The 15,884-nt window shown below is 42.5% G+C and overlaps 1 protein-coding gene across 1 annotated transcript; it reads right to left on the bottom strand.

Annotated features, from left to right (window-relative positions):
- Nucleotides 1-2,797: 2,797 nt before the first annotated feature.
- LOC306771345 (pre-mRNA splicing regulator USH1G-like) lies at nucleotides 2,798-13,980 on the bottom strand (the record flags this gene model as incomplete). Its single annotated transcript, XM_079260511.1, has 3 exons — nucleotides 2,798-3,616; nucleotides 4,233-4,680; nucleotides 13,817-13,980. 3 exons carry the CDS (start codon nucleotides 13,978-13,980, stop codon nucleotides 2,798-2,800), a joined length of 1,431 nt encoding a protein of 476 aa, XP_079116637.1.
- Between the last annotated feature and the right edge of the window lie 1,904 nt (nucleotides 13,981-15,884).

Here is a 15,884-nt window from a genome sequence, read left to right as displayed (position 1 = left end):
GGATGTGGTCCAGCGTGGTCCTGCTGGACCAGTTCTCCTGTTCCACCATCAGGATGTGGTCCTGCTGGACCAGTTCTCCTGTTCCACCATCAGGATGTGGTCCAGCGTGGTCCTGCTGGACCAGTTCTCCTGTTCCACCATCAGGATGTGGTTCTGCTGGACCAGTTCTCCTGTTCCACCATCAGGATGTGGTTCTGCTGGACCAGTTCTCCTGTTCCACCATCAGGATGTGGTCCTGCTGGACCAGTTCTCCTGTTCCACCATCAGGATGTGGTCCAGCGTGGTCCTGCTGGACCAGTTCTCCTGTTCCACCATCAGGATGTGGTCCTGCTGGACCAGTTCTCCTGTTCCACCATCAGGATGTGGTCCAGCGTGGTCCTGCTGGACCAGTTCTCCTGTTCCACCATCAGGATGTGGTCCAGCGTGGTCCTGCTGGACCAGTTCTCCTGTTCCACCATCAGGATGTGGTCCCGCTGGACCAGTTCTCCTGTTCCACCATCAGGATGTGGTCCAGCGTGGTCCCGCTGGACCAGTTCTCCTGTTCCACCATCAGGATGTGGTTCTGCTGGACCAGTTCTCCTGTTCCACCATCAGGATGTGGTTCTGCTGGACCAGTTCTCCTGTTCCACCATCAGGATGTGGTCCTGCTGGACCAGTTCTCCTGTTCCACCATCAGGATGTGGTCCTGCTGGACCAGTTCTCCTGTTCCACCATCAGGATGTGGTCCAGCGTGGTCCTGCTGGACCAGTTCTCCTGTTCCACCATCAGGATGTGGTCCTGCTGGACCAGTTCTCCTGTTCCACCATCAGGATGTGGTCCAGCGTGGTCCTGCTGGACCAGTTCTCCTGTTCCACCATCAGGATGTGGTCCAGCGTGGTCCTGCTGGACCAGTTCTCCTGTTCCACCATCAGGATGTGGTCCAGCGTGGTCCTGCTGGACCAGTTCTCCTGTTCCACCATCAGGATGTGGTCCAGCGTGGTCCTGCTGGACCGGTTCTCCTGTTCCACCATCAGGATGTGGTCCAGCATGGTGGAAGGTCTTCCCTGAAAGAGACGTTGTCTGGATGGGAGCAGATGTTCCAGCATTGATGGAGCTTCCCAGATGTGGAAGCTGCCCACGCCATCGGCACTAATGCAACCCCATCCCATCAGAGATGCAGGCTGATAACAAGCTGGATGCTCCCTCTCCTCTTTAGTCTGCAGGACACGCCGTCCATGCTGTCCACAAACTATTCCACATCTTCATCACATGATTCACCATCATCATCAATGGTTGTCAAATTATTTGTCAAAAGTTTTTTTTTTTGGTTTTCCAGCCTTTTGTTGCCCCTCTTCCAACTTTAAAACATGTAGCTGCCATCAAATTCAAAGTGAGCTCATATGTTCAATGAAATCAGCATCTGATATGTTGTTTATGTTTGCTGGGAATAAAACAAATGGTTATGATGTTTACAAATCACAGCATTTTGGTTTTGTTTCCATTTAACAGAGTCGCAGCTTTTTATTTTGGAATTAGTCTGAAAAACTCCACATGGAGCCAGAATCACGTTTATCTCCTCACTCAACTTATCCTGCAAATTAAAAGAAAATTCATCATTATGTATGAGTTTAGTCTGCAGGACAGCATCCTGGTCCATGGAGCTCCAGCTGGAGTCCAGCTGCAGCTTGTAGCTGCAGCGAGGCACCACTAGATGGCGCCGTTTCACCAGTATACTGGAGCATCCAGTAAAACCAGTTCAGCCGTCCAGCTGTGTTCACACTAGGGGGGGAAATCTAATTGAAAAATCGAAAATCGGGATGTTTTTTGCTTCACAGTTTTAAAATTGATATTTTTTTCGAATAAATAAAAATGATTATAAAATTTTTTGCCAATTTTTATTGTTTTTATTGATCTTTTTATTTCTTCTTGGGCATTATAGCATCAGAATGATGGTCTGGTTACTGTGTTGTTTTTCCTCAATGAAATCAAGTCAAATGATGAGTAAAAAAGTTTTAGCGTTTTTTTTTGTTTTTAATCTACAAAAATCAGCAATATTGCAATATTGAAGAATTGTGAGAATCGCAATATAAATCAACAACCAAAAAAATTGGAATCTCATTGGGACAAAAGCATATCGTCACAGCCCGAGTTCACACCCTCCTATCACAGGAGAAAAACAGCTGAATAAGCTAAACCTGACTCAAGTAATAAATAAAAATTCAATGACAATCATGATGTTGCTTTGAAATTGTTTCATTAAAAACTAGTTTATATGAATGGAGGCGACAACGGTGTGCTGACTCGCGGTCAGACTTCTGCCCCTCTTGGCAGATATTTGCTGCACTGCTCCCGGAAAAATGCTCCAATTTGTCCACAATTGTTTGTTTGCTTTAAATGATTCTTTTCAGCTCAGTTTAACTCAAAAGCAAAGTTTTACTTCATTAAAGCTCCGTTTTAGATTTATTACTTTTTTCAGTCTCCAACTATTTCAGTGACTATCAAGTTTTGCCTTTCCTTTCAAGGATAACTTTGACAGATGTTTCCAGAGTTAAATGTCTGATCAGGAGAAATCCTGATGTACCAGTCAAAAGTTTGGACACACGTCAGATTTCATCTGGTACTGGATGTTTTCTGACTATTCTCAGTTTGGAGACTGGACGATAAATTCATTGTTTGGTGGAACAACAGAAGGCGGTCCTCGCTCTCTTCCACGCCCCACAACTGTGTCGTCACGCAGCACAAGTAAGACGGGACCTACTGGTTGGTAAAGAGGCGAAAAGTGATGCTTTGCCATTAAAGCAACATATGAAAACTGAGGTCAAAGGTCAGTGTCTTCAATTGTCTCTGCTTCTTCCAAAGTGTCCAGACGTCTCTTGCAGGCGTCTAGCAGTTTTTTTCTGGGGCCTAACGGGATGTGGATGCTGGTGAGGTCCTGATCTGAACAAAGCAGCAGAGCATCCAGGTCGATCTTCTCCCTCCTGAGGATGGGCATGAACTCGCTGAGGCTCTGCGAGGCCAGAAAGGTCTCTAGAGGGTTGTTCTCGGGCTCCATGTCCTCATCCAGGCCGACGTCGTCCTCCTCCCAGGGCAGCTCCTGCAGGTTTCGCTCCTGCAGACTCAAGGCGCTGCCGATGCTGTCCTCGTCGAGGCTGGGGGAGCGTCGAGGCAGATGCCCGCGCAAACGGACGTTCGGCACACGGCCCACAGGTTCACTGCCTGCAACGCTTTCTTCATTCCGACCCCCGACCCCAAACATGCCTCCGCTCATGTAGTTCCTCCTGAACACCATGGTGCCCAGTCCCGGTCGGGTGAACAGGGAATCGCGGCCGGAGTCGGCGCTGATCTCCGAGTACGCAGCCTCATAGAGGCCCGGGTCGCTCATGGCACGGGAGGCGGACTCGACGTCATCGTCGTCGCGGGGGAACATGTCTCGGATGTTGAGGCGGGACCGCTCCCTGGGGTTGGCGTACGTGCCTTGTTTGAGGAACATGACGTCGTTGCCGAGCTGCAGGCCAGACAGCGAGCGCACGCTTTTCCTCCCATCCTCATAGATCTTGAAGGTTCCATCGACTTGTTTCTTCTTCTCCAGCTTCTTCAGTATCTTGGCCTTGCCCTTGGCTGTCGACTGCAGGGTTGCCTGAGAGGAAAGCAGACATTTAGAAGCCTGAGTGGGCAAAGTTTCCTTCAGGCATCATTAAAAACATCCTGCACCTTTTATAAGCTAGCTTCTGCTCCAGCAGAGTCAGACGTGCAGGCGGTTACGAATTCACCGTGTTTTGTAAGGAGCATCGCTGCGGGCGAGCTCCATCCAGAGTTCATGCACTTTTTTTTAAAGATTGTGACCAACTTTCCTGACATTATCCAGAAAATGAAAGTCTTCTACACTCAAAAAGAAAAAAAAAAAAAAGAAAAAAAAAGAAAAATGAGGTAAATGTTGCTTAAAATAAGATAAATTATCTGCCAAAAGAACAAGAAAATTTGGCTTGTCAAGACTTCCCAAAACAAGTGAAATACTCTTAAAACAAGAGGAATTCTCTGGCAGAAAAACTAAGAATTATCTTACCTTTTTAAAAAAAAAAAAAAAAAAAAAAGCATATGTGTACTAAATTTAAGATTTTTAATCTGAGAAACCTGACAATTTGAGGCGTAAACGTACAGAAATGTTCTGAACAGACTGAAACCCAGCAGAGCAGGAGCTAATCTGGACATGCACCAGATTTCTGTTCTCCTCCACATCAACAACGAGCAACCACCTGCGAGTATGGCGTGCTGGACATGACCGTGTTGAACTTGCGGCTCAGCGTGCTGCTGCTGGTGTAGCTGGAAAAGCTAATGGCATCCAGGTTGTCGAAAGCCGCCGACTCCTTGGTGAACTTCCTCTCCATGCGTTCCCGGTGCCTCTTTTGGAGTCTCTCGCAGTCTTTGATCCGGCGCTCCGCGGCGCGAAACGCCCGGTCTTTCAGCTTGCTGATCAGCTTTGGGTTGAGGGTGATCTGCTTGGCGGCGATGGAGTCCAGGTAGCGGACGCAGTCCATGTGGCCCTTGGTGGCGGCCATGTCCAGCGGTGTGTGGTAGTCGTTGTCCAGACACCACACGTTGGCACCGAAAGCCACCAGGAAGGACAGGCAATTGTGGTGGCCATTGGCAGCTGCCAGGTGAAGCGGCGTGTTCCCCCAGATGTCGCATTTGTCCGGGTCGCCTCTGCGCGACAGAAGAGACGACTGGTTGAGTAAAAGATTACAGGATACAGAAATGCAGTTTCCAGTCTACCTGATTCATCACGTTTCCAGCTGGTTCACTGTTAGCCAATTCACCGCGACCCGCCCCCCCCCCCCCCCAAGTCAACGTCCCAGAATTCCTTTGTCACGTGAAAACTTTAATTTGGCCAAAACTCGCTGGCTTCAAACTAACAAACTTCTTATGTTTTCTTTGAAAAAACAAACAGCCGAGAGTGGATGTGTTGGGGGGGGGGGGGGGGTGCAGGTCCTGGTTGCCAGTTTAGGACAAATAACCTCAAATTTATCTAATATAAAGCGAGTTGAAGAGAGTGTAGTTACTTAAAGTTATCCAGTTGGAGTATTTGAGCTCACAAAGCATAAAAAAACAGTTAAATTAAGGTTAAGATGAACTTTTGGAGAGTACGTAGAACAGATGAAACTGGTTCCAGTAGGAAGCTGCCAAAATACCAGAAGTCACAAGAGTGTTTATCCTCAGAGTGAGATGGTCTGTCCGGGAAAGTGTGTGTACTTTCAATGTTACATTTAAATGTGTGTGTGTGTGTGTGTGTGTGATAGCAGCCTGAGCCTCCACACTGTAAATATCAGGTAACTTTCTTTTTTTCCTCAATTAGTTATGTAAACACTTTAAAAACCCACTATCATTTTTTATATTTTTTATTATCTGGGTTGACGGGGGGGGGGGGTTGACTAACACATTTAGTCAACTTGTTTTGTCACCTTGTTAATTTGCTTCCAGTTAATATACTTTTCTTTTGAGCTGCCAGTTCCTGGGTGGAGTTCCCAAACCTGCCAAAGAAAAGAGTCCCGGCTGCTCTGGAGCTCCTTAAATCAGGCTGAGGCCTAATCGGGCCGTACCATCTTTTTAGGAGGGGTTTAGGTTCTTCTATTGATTGATTGTCAGTTGTGTTTTGCATTATTTGGGAATCTCAGATTGGTTAGTTTATTGTCTTAACAGGTTACATGTAACACTTTATTGATAAGTTAAGTTTATGTTATAGTTGGTATCACAGACTGTATATAAAAGATGGGCGGAGCCTCTGTGACGTTACCCGTAGGTTTCTGAAGAGCTGAATTGAAGCTCGGTGGACGGTTCCTACCATCACCATCTTGTCTCACCAGGAAAATACAAATATGGGCAAAGAGGTGGAGCTGAGAGGGGGGCTGTGAGCGTCATGGTGGATGATTGACATCGAGCGAACTCCGACCTGCTTGTAGCTAAGAGCTAACCGAGCTAACCTGGAGATAACAGGAGCTAACCAGCTAATGGAGGTAAGCGGGCTAAAGCTAAGTCACGTTGTTAACTGGCTAAAAGTTGCGGTTGTTCTACGTTCTTCTGACTTGAAGCAGGAGATCGGGTACCTGTCAATCAAAAGGACACGCCCCTAAATATGCCAAATTTTGAGATTAAATTACTTTAAAACGGGCGAGTTAGAAAAAAATTCACTCCCCCCACAATTGTCATGAAGGTAAACCTGACCTATTAAACCTAAAATGGATGTTTGAACCAGGCTGTAAACATGTTTATTCCTGCTGTAAACGCGTTAATTCCTGCTGTAAACGCGTTAATTCCTGCTGTAAACGCGTTTATTCCTGCTGTAAACGCGTTTATTCCTGCTGTAAACGCGTTTATTCCTGCTGTAAACACGTTTATTCCTGCTGTAAACGTGTTTATTTCTGCTGTAAATGCGTTTATTCCTGCTGTAAATGCGTTTATTCCTGCTGTAAACGTGTTTATTTCTGCTGTAAATGCGTTTATTCCTGCTGTAAACATGTTTATTCCTGCTGTGAAGTTGGTCTTTCTAACATGGGATTCTATGGGGATTTGCTCTGTTTTGCAGCCCCTAGTGGATGAAGGGGGAACTGCAGGTTTATGCACTTCCACATAGGCTTCACTATTAACTGCAGGAGGTTGCCGCTTGGTTGGTATAGTGTATTGTATTGTCGTCCCCCCCCTTGTGTTAAAATGGCCTGATCAGCCAGTGTATATATGTGTCCCTTGTGTGTCCGTTGAGTAGGTCAGTTCATGTTTGAGTTCCTTATGTTAAGGCCTATGTTGAAGTTTGTTTCTTTGACCTCTTTTGGGGCCAAAGTTATTGCACTAAAATATTTATTTTGATGTTTTTGTTAAAGGAATGTAGACGTATTTTCCCTTGTGCTTCTCTGTTTTTTTTTCGGCCCGGTCCTTCACAGTGTGTTAGGAGAGGAGATTCTGGACTATGTGAAACAGGAGAGTTAGGAGCAGCTCGGGGTTCTTCGGCCCAGGTCTGCTCCCTGCTATAATCTGTGTATATGAAAATAAATATTCTTTCTATATGAAAGAGTCTCTTTGGATCTCTGCTTCGGTACCATGCGTGAAGAAGACGGGGATCGTGCTCCTCCAGGTCTGTAATAGGTGCAGGGTGATACTTCCCACTCTTAAGTCTCCTTCTGATTAGAGGAATCATACAATTCTTCTACGTGAGCATCAGAGGTTTGGCGACCATCTTTTTCCAGCCGTCTGGAGGTAAAATTAGCTGAACCCCACACCCATCTCGAGCTGCCTCCTCCTCCAGCTCCTGCAGCGATGAACTGTGTTCACAGCTTGAAATCAGTCCGTCCTCTGGCGGTTCTCCCTCCTCCTGCATGGCTGGGCCCTGATCAATAATTGAAACTCTGCAGGTTAAACATGACAGTGGCGACGCTGCATTATTCATCTCACACGGACACCCAGCAGCATGGTTACCACTCTGCACATCAGGGTCACCTTCACCAGTACCAGCCCAGATTTCAGCCCCCCCCCTGCCGTGCAGATGTTACATCACACATCAGCGTCAAACGGTCCATGTTAGATTAGCTCCTCAGATCCTGTTCCCAGGATGAGACATGTTCCGCTGTAGTAACACAGAGGATGAGTCACACTTCAGTCACACAGACGGAAACTCGAGCACCTGAAGATAAAAGTTGGATGTGCTACAACCGTTACATAACAAATTCCTTTACCGGCAACAAGACGGCGAATGTGTTGCTTCTTCTTTTACAAACCGGAGATCGTACGCAGAGACATCAAGCAGGATATCACAAGTTTAAAACCTTTTCTGCAGCTCTGAGTGAAACACACCAGCTGAAGTGGAGTTTCCAGAACTTTTCTTTTAAATGCCATGTGGTTAAACTGGCCAATCAGAAAGAGCCTCCACCAGGAGGGTCGCTGAGCAACCAAACCCTCTCCTGCTCCCAAATTTTAATCAATTAAAACTAACTTCATTGCAGAATGCTGTAACTTTAATCCTCTGCCAGCTTCTTTTCATGTCTACTTCCATTAAAACACAAAGAAAGTCCAAAAACACAAATCTACTGATGTGTGGGAACGCGATTCACCAGTTGTCATGGTAACCGAACGGGAACGTGTAACTAAACCGAGGCCATAGGACAGGAATAAATCTCAGAATGCAGATTTTAATCCTGACATTAATAATTTAATCTTTTATTTTGGCAATTTTTATTTTAGTGTTTTATTGTATTGTAAAGTCATGTGAGTGAAGACTTTATTGTTTCCCATCAGACAGAATAGACGACTGAAGTGAACTCTTTGACTGGGAACTGTTGCTGTAAAGCAGGACAGATGTCGTGGAAACCTCGGCTAAAGGTGGAAGCATGACGCCTTCATCCTTCTGCATCACTTTATGGTCAAAACTTCGCTCAGAACCCTGCGAAACATAACCTGATGCTTGTCTTCTGCCCCCTGGTGGACACTTCCGACACTACAGTGATTTTCACGTATCACGAGGATAAACTGCAAATAAAAGAAAATAAATTGTTCATTATTTTTCGTATTTTACTTTAGACTAAAATAAAGACTTTAGATTTTAAAATATCTAATTTTCTTCTCAAGTTTTTCTTGGATCGGGCTTTAAAGGGTTAAATGCATCAAGAATCCACCAAGTTAATCATAAATCCTTTTTTTTTTTTTTTTTTTTTTTTTTTTTTTTTTTTTTTTATTTTTTTTTTATGATTTTTTCTGGCAGTTCTGGAGCCAAACTTCTAAAACTTTCATATGTACATCGCTTTGGATAAAAGCGTCTCCTAAATGACTGGAGAATAGAACAGAATAGAAAACTGGAAGGTAAACGAAATATACAGTTGTGCTCATATGTCTTCATCCCCCTTCATTAAAGAAAAGCTGAATTTACAACAGTCACTCAAATAACTGGAGACTTAAAAAAGGAACAATAACTAAAAATTTGCCAAAATATAATTTAGCAATATAAGACACCGTTTTTTCATCTAATGGAGTTGAAGAAAGAAAAAAACAAAAACAAATGTGTCCTGGACAAATGAGAGACTTTTCTGTTGAACAGTGGGACAAAATACCTGTCAACAGGTGCAGAAGTCTGACTGAGAGGAACAGAAAACACCTGACTGGAGCGGAAACATGAAAGGATTCTTCAACTAAATATTACTTTATGACTGATGTAATATGTAATAAATTATCTTATTTGTTTGCTTTTAAAAGAAATATTTCTATTGAACCAGAATTAGAAAATAATGTCATGATTTTCATAAAACTTTTATTTATTATTACTTTAGTTAATTTCAGCTTATTTTACAGGCAGCTGTTTTTTTCCTTCTTGAATGAAAAGTATGAATAAATATGAGCACAACTTAGTTCATCTTTAGGGTTAAGTTTTTAAGTCAGAAACGACCTCTCAGCTTCATGAAAGGGAGGCAACAACTAGACAAATTACTCCCAAATATGAGTATCTTTTAAAGATTAAAAGGAACTTTTACCATTTTTATTTTGCCGTTTGACATTTTAAATATATAGCATTGTTTTATTTTTTTACATTTTATTTTTATTTTTTTTTGTTGTATTACAAAGTGCCATAAAAACCATTATTATAATTATTATTACTATGTAGCCAGGACGTTTATCATCTCATGCCCACAGAGTGTGATGCCTTCCAACAAACTTCTTTCCTGACACACGTAGAGCTGGAAGAACATTCTGCAGACAGACTCTAGGAAACACCCGGTGACTTTCCATCCTCCTGCAACATAAAGCTGGTTCTACCCTGGTGGGTAAAAACAACAACCCACCAATCCCTGCTAGCATGTAGCATGTGTTTACTGTATTAGTCTGGCTTATTCTGGCCTTTGATAAAACAAACACAGTCAGAGTAAAATGACATGAAATGAACCCTTTCTGATCTGAACCAACGGTGCAGTCGGATGTAACGTAACGTACACGTCCACATGGCCAACAGCTGTTTGTGTAAAACCAGTGAAGTGTATATTGATGCAGATGTTTAAAACTGCTGCATCGTCTGATAAAATCTCCACTCAGGTAACGGAACGACAACATGCAGTGATTTCAGACGTACAAACACGTGTGATGACCTCACACAGAGGAAGTAATAACTTCTCAGAGCAACTTCCCGTGCTTTCTGACCCAGGCAGGAGGTTCTGGTTGACCCAGGGGTCTGGAGGGCTCCCATCTGCAGGTTTTAGTGTTTTCCTGCTACAACACACTTGATCCAGCTTCTTGTTTTCATCTTCTGCACCTGCCTGTTAATGGGTCAGGTGTGTTGCAGCAGGGAAACACTACAACCTGCAGGATGGATCAGAGCTGGAGACGCCTGGATTAAACTGGCAGCTTGAACTTTGTTTGGATGCATCGTTTTATCATCATATCGTCGAAATGATTCTGCAGTGGTCCCGGATTTTTATCCGCTCTTTATGCAAAATGACCTCTGAATGAGGTCGGTGATGCGTTCACTGACTGCAGGATTGTTTGTTTGTTGTGTGCTGTGAAAGACAAGGACAAACTAAAGAGCTTTCATCCCTGTTTGCAGATCAAATCAGAAGCAACAGAAAGTTATATTCCTGCTACGCACACCATGACTTCCCCAAAAGCAGCGCTGTAATTAAAGCCTCTCCTATTTTTTACTTGATAACTATTTTATTAAATGTTTTATTTACTATTAACTATTTATTTATTATCGTTTCAATCTGGTTCAATTCAAAACTGAAAGTCCTCGTTCTGTCTTAAAATGAAAAGGTTAGGAGTTATTGCTAAACTAATGATGTAAAATCTGCATAATTAACAAAAAATTTACTACATTAATTACACTTCAAATGTCAAATACATTTGTTCTATCTAAATCAGTCATTTTCATTTATTTAACATTTAACAGTATCTAATCGTATTTTGTCTCTTTTTGTTATTCTCCCCATATTCTTAAAGTTTATTTATTTATGTTGTAATGAACCTGGATGGCATTACTTTAGCTTCCAGTGCTACAGTGAGAAACCTTGGAGTAATATTTGACCCTGACCTGTCCTTTGGCCCACATATTAAGCAGGTTACTAAAACAGCCTTCTTTCATTTACGTAATATAGCCAAAATTAGGGACATTCTGTCTCGGAGTGATGCAGAAAAACTGGTTCACGCTTTTGTTACTTCGAGACTAGATTACTGTAACTCTCTATTACTGGGCTGTCCTAAATATGCCCTGAAAAGCCTTCAGCTGATCCAGAATTCTGCAGCCAGAGTCCTGACCAGAACCAGCAGGAGAGATCATATTTCTCCAGTTTTAGCCTCTCTTCATTGGCTGCCTGTTGAATCTAGAATAGAATTTAAAATACTTCTCCTTACATATAAAGCCCTCCACAACCAGGCACCACTATATATCAAAGACCTCATTGTTCCTTATATACCAAGTAGAGTACTTCGTTCGCAGACTGCAGGCTTACTTGTGGTTCCTAGAGTCTCAAAGAGCCGAGCAGGAGGCAGAGCCTTTGGTTATCATGCCCCTCTCTTATGGAATAAGCTCCCAGTTAGTGTTAGGGAAGCAGACACCCTCCCCACCTTTAAGACTAGGCTGAAGACTTATCTTTTTGAGAAGTCCTATAGCTAGGGATGGTTAGCATCCCTTAGTTATGCTGCTATAGGTTTAGACTGCTGAGGGACATTTCCTGATACACTGAGCTTCTTTCTTTTTCTCTTTATCTCTCTCTTTTACCCCCCCCATAACAGTGTTGCATCATTAACATGTATGTCTCCTGTCTCAGCAGGTCTCCCTGGCCGGGAGTAGCAGTTCCTGTTGTCTGTTGTCTTTCTGTCCTCTTCCCCCCACACAGCAGAGGCAGATGGCTGCCTGTCCTGAGCCGGGTTCTGCCGGAGGTTTCCTTCCTGTTAAAAGGGAGTTTTTTCCTTCCCACTGTCGCCAGTGTACTTGCTCAGGATGGGAGATTGAGTTGGACTCAACTCAATCTGTTGGTTTCCTTATATAGGCTGTTATGAATTGGCCTTCATTATGTTTTCCCCTCTGTCTGTAAAGCGTCTTGAGATGGCATTGCCGTGATTTGACGCTTTATAAATAAAGCTGAATTGAATTGAATTATTTATTTAATTAGAAATAAATCTTAGTAATAAAAGGGGTTAAAATATTCTTTTCAGATGATTTGAATCAATTTGTGCAAACAGACTTATCCCAAAGAAAAAGCAAAAATCCTATGTAAATGAACATATTCACCTCCATAACACGCGAAAACCTGCTAAGAAAAGGAAAAAAAAAAAAAGATGTTTTTCTAAGGATATATTAATTTAATTTCTAAATATCAAATTTATTTTTGGTCCATTTCTTGTGAAGGACAGAATACACACACACACACACACACACACACACATTTTATAAAATATACAAAATTTTAAAGAAACATGTTTCTTTTCTTTTTTTTTGCAGTTCTGATACTTAAGAGAGATTAACAAAATATTCAGTCTTCATTTTAAAGTTACAATTGCAATGCATTGTCAAAAAAAAACAAAAAAAAGAGGCTTTGCAGGATTTTGTGTTCATATAAATATTTACCATGAACTGGAATCAGATCAACTTGGACTGATCTTGTTTTTTTTTACTGAAGAATATAAAAAATAGTGAACATATTTGCATTAAATTGACAGAAAATCAGTTTAACGGTAATTTTGCAGGTTTCTAAGCAGGTTTTCTCTGCTTCTGACAAAAAAACATGTTAGTTTAAAATCTAAAATGTGGTTTTAAAAGTTGTGCATTTAAACTCTGGAGGCTAATTCACTCACATCAAGTCTGCAGCATTTTGCAGTAAATATGTGGATGAGCTTCTATCACGGTTGTTTTTAATCTGCTTTTCTCTGGTCTGCAGCTGATTTACTTCCACTAGATCCATCACGCTGACCTTTCTGCTGTTAGCTGCTCTCAGCTTCACTGCTGGGGTGTAAACCTGCAAACAGCTGCATGAGTAACCCCAGCCAGGCTGTTTATCTCCTCTAAATGTTTATCTGCACCTTAAAAACCTTTACTTGCAGCTCACAGACTGATCTTCCACCCGTTTAGCATCACAGCCTGCACACTTCCTCTGGGACATTAAATACAGACAATAAACATGATAAACATGAACATGCCTGCTTTATGAAGTATTCATGTGGAAGTGACCTTTCTGTGTAATGAGGTTGTTCAAATGGAAAGCTCTTCATGTCCTGCAGATGGAGGACGGAGATGTTTCTGCAGACACATTTAGAACGAGCTGGAAAAAACTGGTTGCTGGAAAGACTGATTAAAGAGTTTTAAAGCGTTGCAGGGGAAAATGTTTATTTTAAAAGATAAATAACAAAAAATAATTAATAAATAAATAAAATTCCTTTCCTAGTTTTAACATGAATCTCGCGCGTTTTAAAGGGATGCAGGGAAAAAGGTTTCTTTTAAAAGATAAATAAATAAATAAAATAAAATAAAAATTTCTTTCCAAGTAGTTTTAACATGAATCTCGCGAGTTTTAAAGGGATGCAGGGAAAAAGGTTTCTTTTAAAAGATAAATAAATAAATAAAATAAAATAAAAATTTCTTTCCAAGTAGTTTTAACATGAATCTCGCGAGTTTTAAAGGGATGGAGGGAAAAAGGTTTCTTTTAAAAGATAAATAAATAAATAAAATAAAATAAAAATTTCTTTCCAAGTAGTTTTAACATGAATCTCGCGAGTTTTAAAGAGTTGCAGGGGAAAAAAAAGGTTTCTTTGAAAAGATAAATAAATAAAATAAAAATCTCTTTCTCAGTAGTTTTAACCCGACCCTCTCTGGAAGACTCACCCTCTCCCCACCACGAGCCGCAGCGCCTCCAGGTTGCCGTGGTAAGCGGCCCATAAGGTCGGCGTCATCCCATCCTCGTCCGGGGCGTTCAGCTCCTTCCGGTTCGCCTCCCTCAGGACGTCCAGGTAGCCGTCCCGGGCCGCCCGGTGGTACCGGTCGTTCATGGCGGCGCCTCGGCTCACTCTGCGGTCGGTTCCATGGGAGAAGCGGCGGGTCTGCCCCGCTGCAGAGGCTCCGCTCAGTCCGGGACGCAGCGGCGTCACGCAGCGTGTCGGGTTGCTAGGAGACGGCAGGAGACCTGCTGAAAGTCACGTGGGCAGGGACCGTAACTACTAACTCCGCCCACCTGCAAAGTCAATAATCACGTCTGAGTTGTAAACAAATAAATAATAAATGAATAAACAGTCAATATGATGAAATAGAAGAATCAACGATAAATAAATGAAAACCTTTTAAATAAATACCCATCCACAAACAACTAGGACACACCTTTATCTTTAACTTTGAGTAAAATGTTTAATAAAAAAAAAAATCTAAAGGTGTTTTTTTAAAATTTTTTTAAAAATCTATTAATTTATATTCCTTAGATCAGGGGTAGGCAACTCCGGTCCTCGAGTGTCACAGTCCTGCAAATGTTAGGAGTTTCTCTGCTGCAACACACCTGGCACACATCAGACCTAATCAGCAGACTTGTGCAGAGCTTGACATCAAACTTTTGCACAAGGCTGCTGATTAGCCATTGATTTGAATCAGGTGTGTTGCAGCAGAGAAACTAACATTTGCAGGACTGTGGCCCTCAAGGACTGGAGTTGCCTACCCCTTCTTTAGACTTTTTAAAAGTACTTCTGGAGCTGATCATCCTCCTCCACAGCCTCCTCTTCAGGAAGGAGCAGAAACCAGAGATCATTTATCTTCATTTATTTGAACTCTCATGTGAATATAGCTGATGGGAATTACATGAATCTGTATTTTCGCTTAGACAGAAAACACCTGAAATTTCCTGAAAAAATTAGTCTTTTTCCATCACATTCCTTCTGTTTTCACATAAACAATAGAATTAATTAAAAGATTTGCTCTGCAAATGTCTTCTGCATTCATTTCTTGTATTCCATCACCGTTAGACATCTGAGGACATCCTCTCTGCAGCATCACGACTGAAATGCTGCCTCCTGCTGGCGGACTACAGGAACTGCTGATTCCCTTTACGGTTCCATGTTTTCATGGTTTGAAAAGCTTTTCAAGCTGCTCCACCTCCTGGAGGCCTTCTCTACACCCTGGTTCCTCCTCTCTGCCCCCAGAACCACCACCAGCTCTTCTTCCTGCTGGAGGTCTTCAACATCATCGTATTGGTTTGACAGTGAGAGAAAAGACGTGGACACGTCAGTAAAAACTGTTCAGGACACCGAGTGAAAACCTGGTTCAGCAGCAGATGAGCCAAGAACTGGTCCAAGTTTACTACCTGCTGTGGATGAACTGGTTCGCTGCTTAAAAACAGTTAATGTGTAGCTGAATGTGTGTGTTTCTGACTGACAGATAACACCGTTCACCACAAAATGTTGGAATCATTCATAATTCGCACCGTTTAATCCGATCAAGGGTCGCCTAACCTAACAACCATGTCCGGGAGGAAGCTAGAGAGAACCCATGCATATGGCGAAAACATGCAAACTCCACACAGAAAGACCACCGTTTGAGTCCCTCCCAGCTGAGGATCGAGGCCACAGTGTTGGAATCATGCTGACATATTTTCATATTTGTGCATAAAAATAGTCTAATCAGTCAAAACCTTCAGGTGTCCTCCTGCAGAACCACGAGGACCCCGATGAAGACGTCTCCTCTGTGGTTTTAAAAGTGGACGTAATAAATAATCTGAGTGTTGCAGATGGAAGGTTATCTTAACTAAAAGTCTTGTTTTCTCTGCATGGCCATGAAAAAGCTTTTCTTTGTGTCCTGAAGCTCAAACATTTAACATTATTATGGTTTTCTGCTCCTGCCACCTTCAGGACGTTTTCATTTGTTGTGTGAATGAACTTGTTCGACATTCTAGATGATAAAACTCACCTCTGAT

Source organism: Telmatherina bonti (assembly GCF_933228915.1).
Source record: "Telmatherina bonti genome assembly, chromosome: 21".
NCBI lineage: Eukaryota > Metazoa > Chordata > Actinopteri > Atheriniformes > Telmatherinidae > Telmatherina > Telmatherina bonti.
This window is presented reverse-complemented; position numbering and strand designations above follow the sequence as displayed.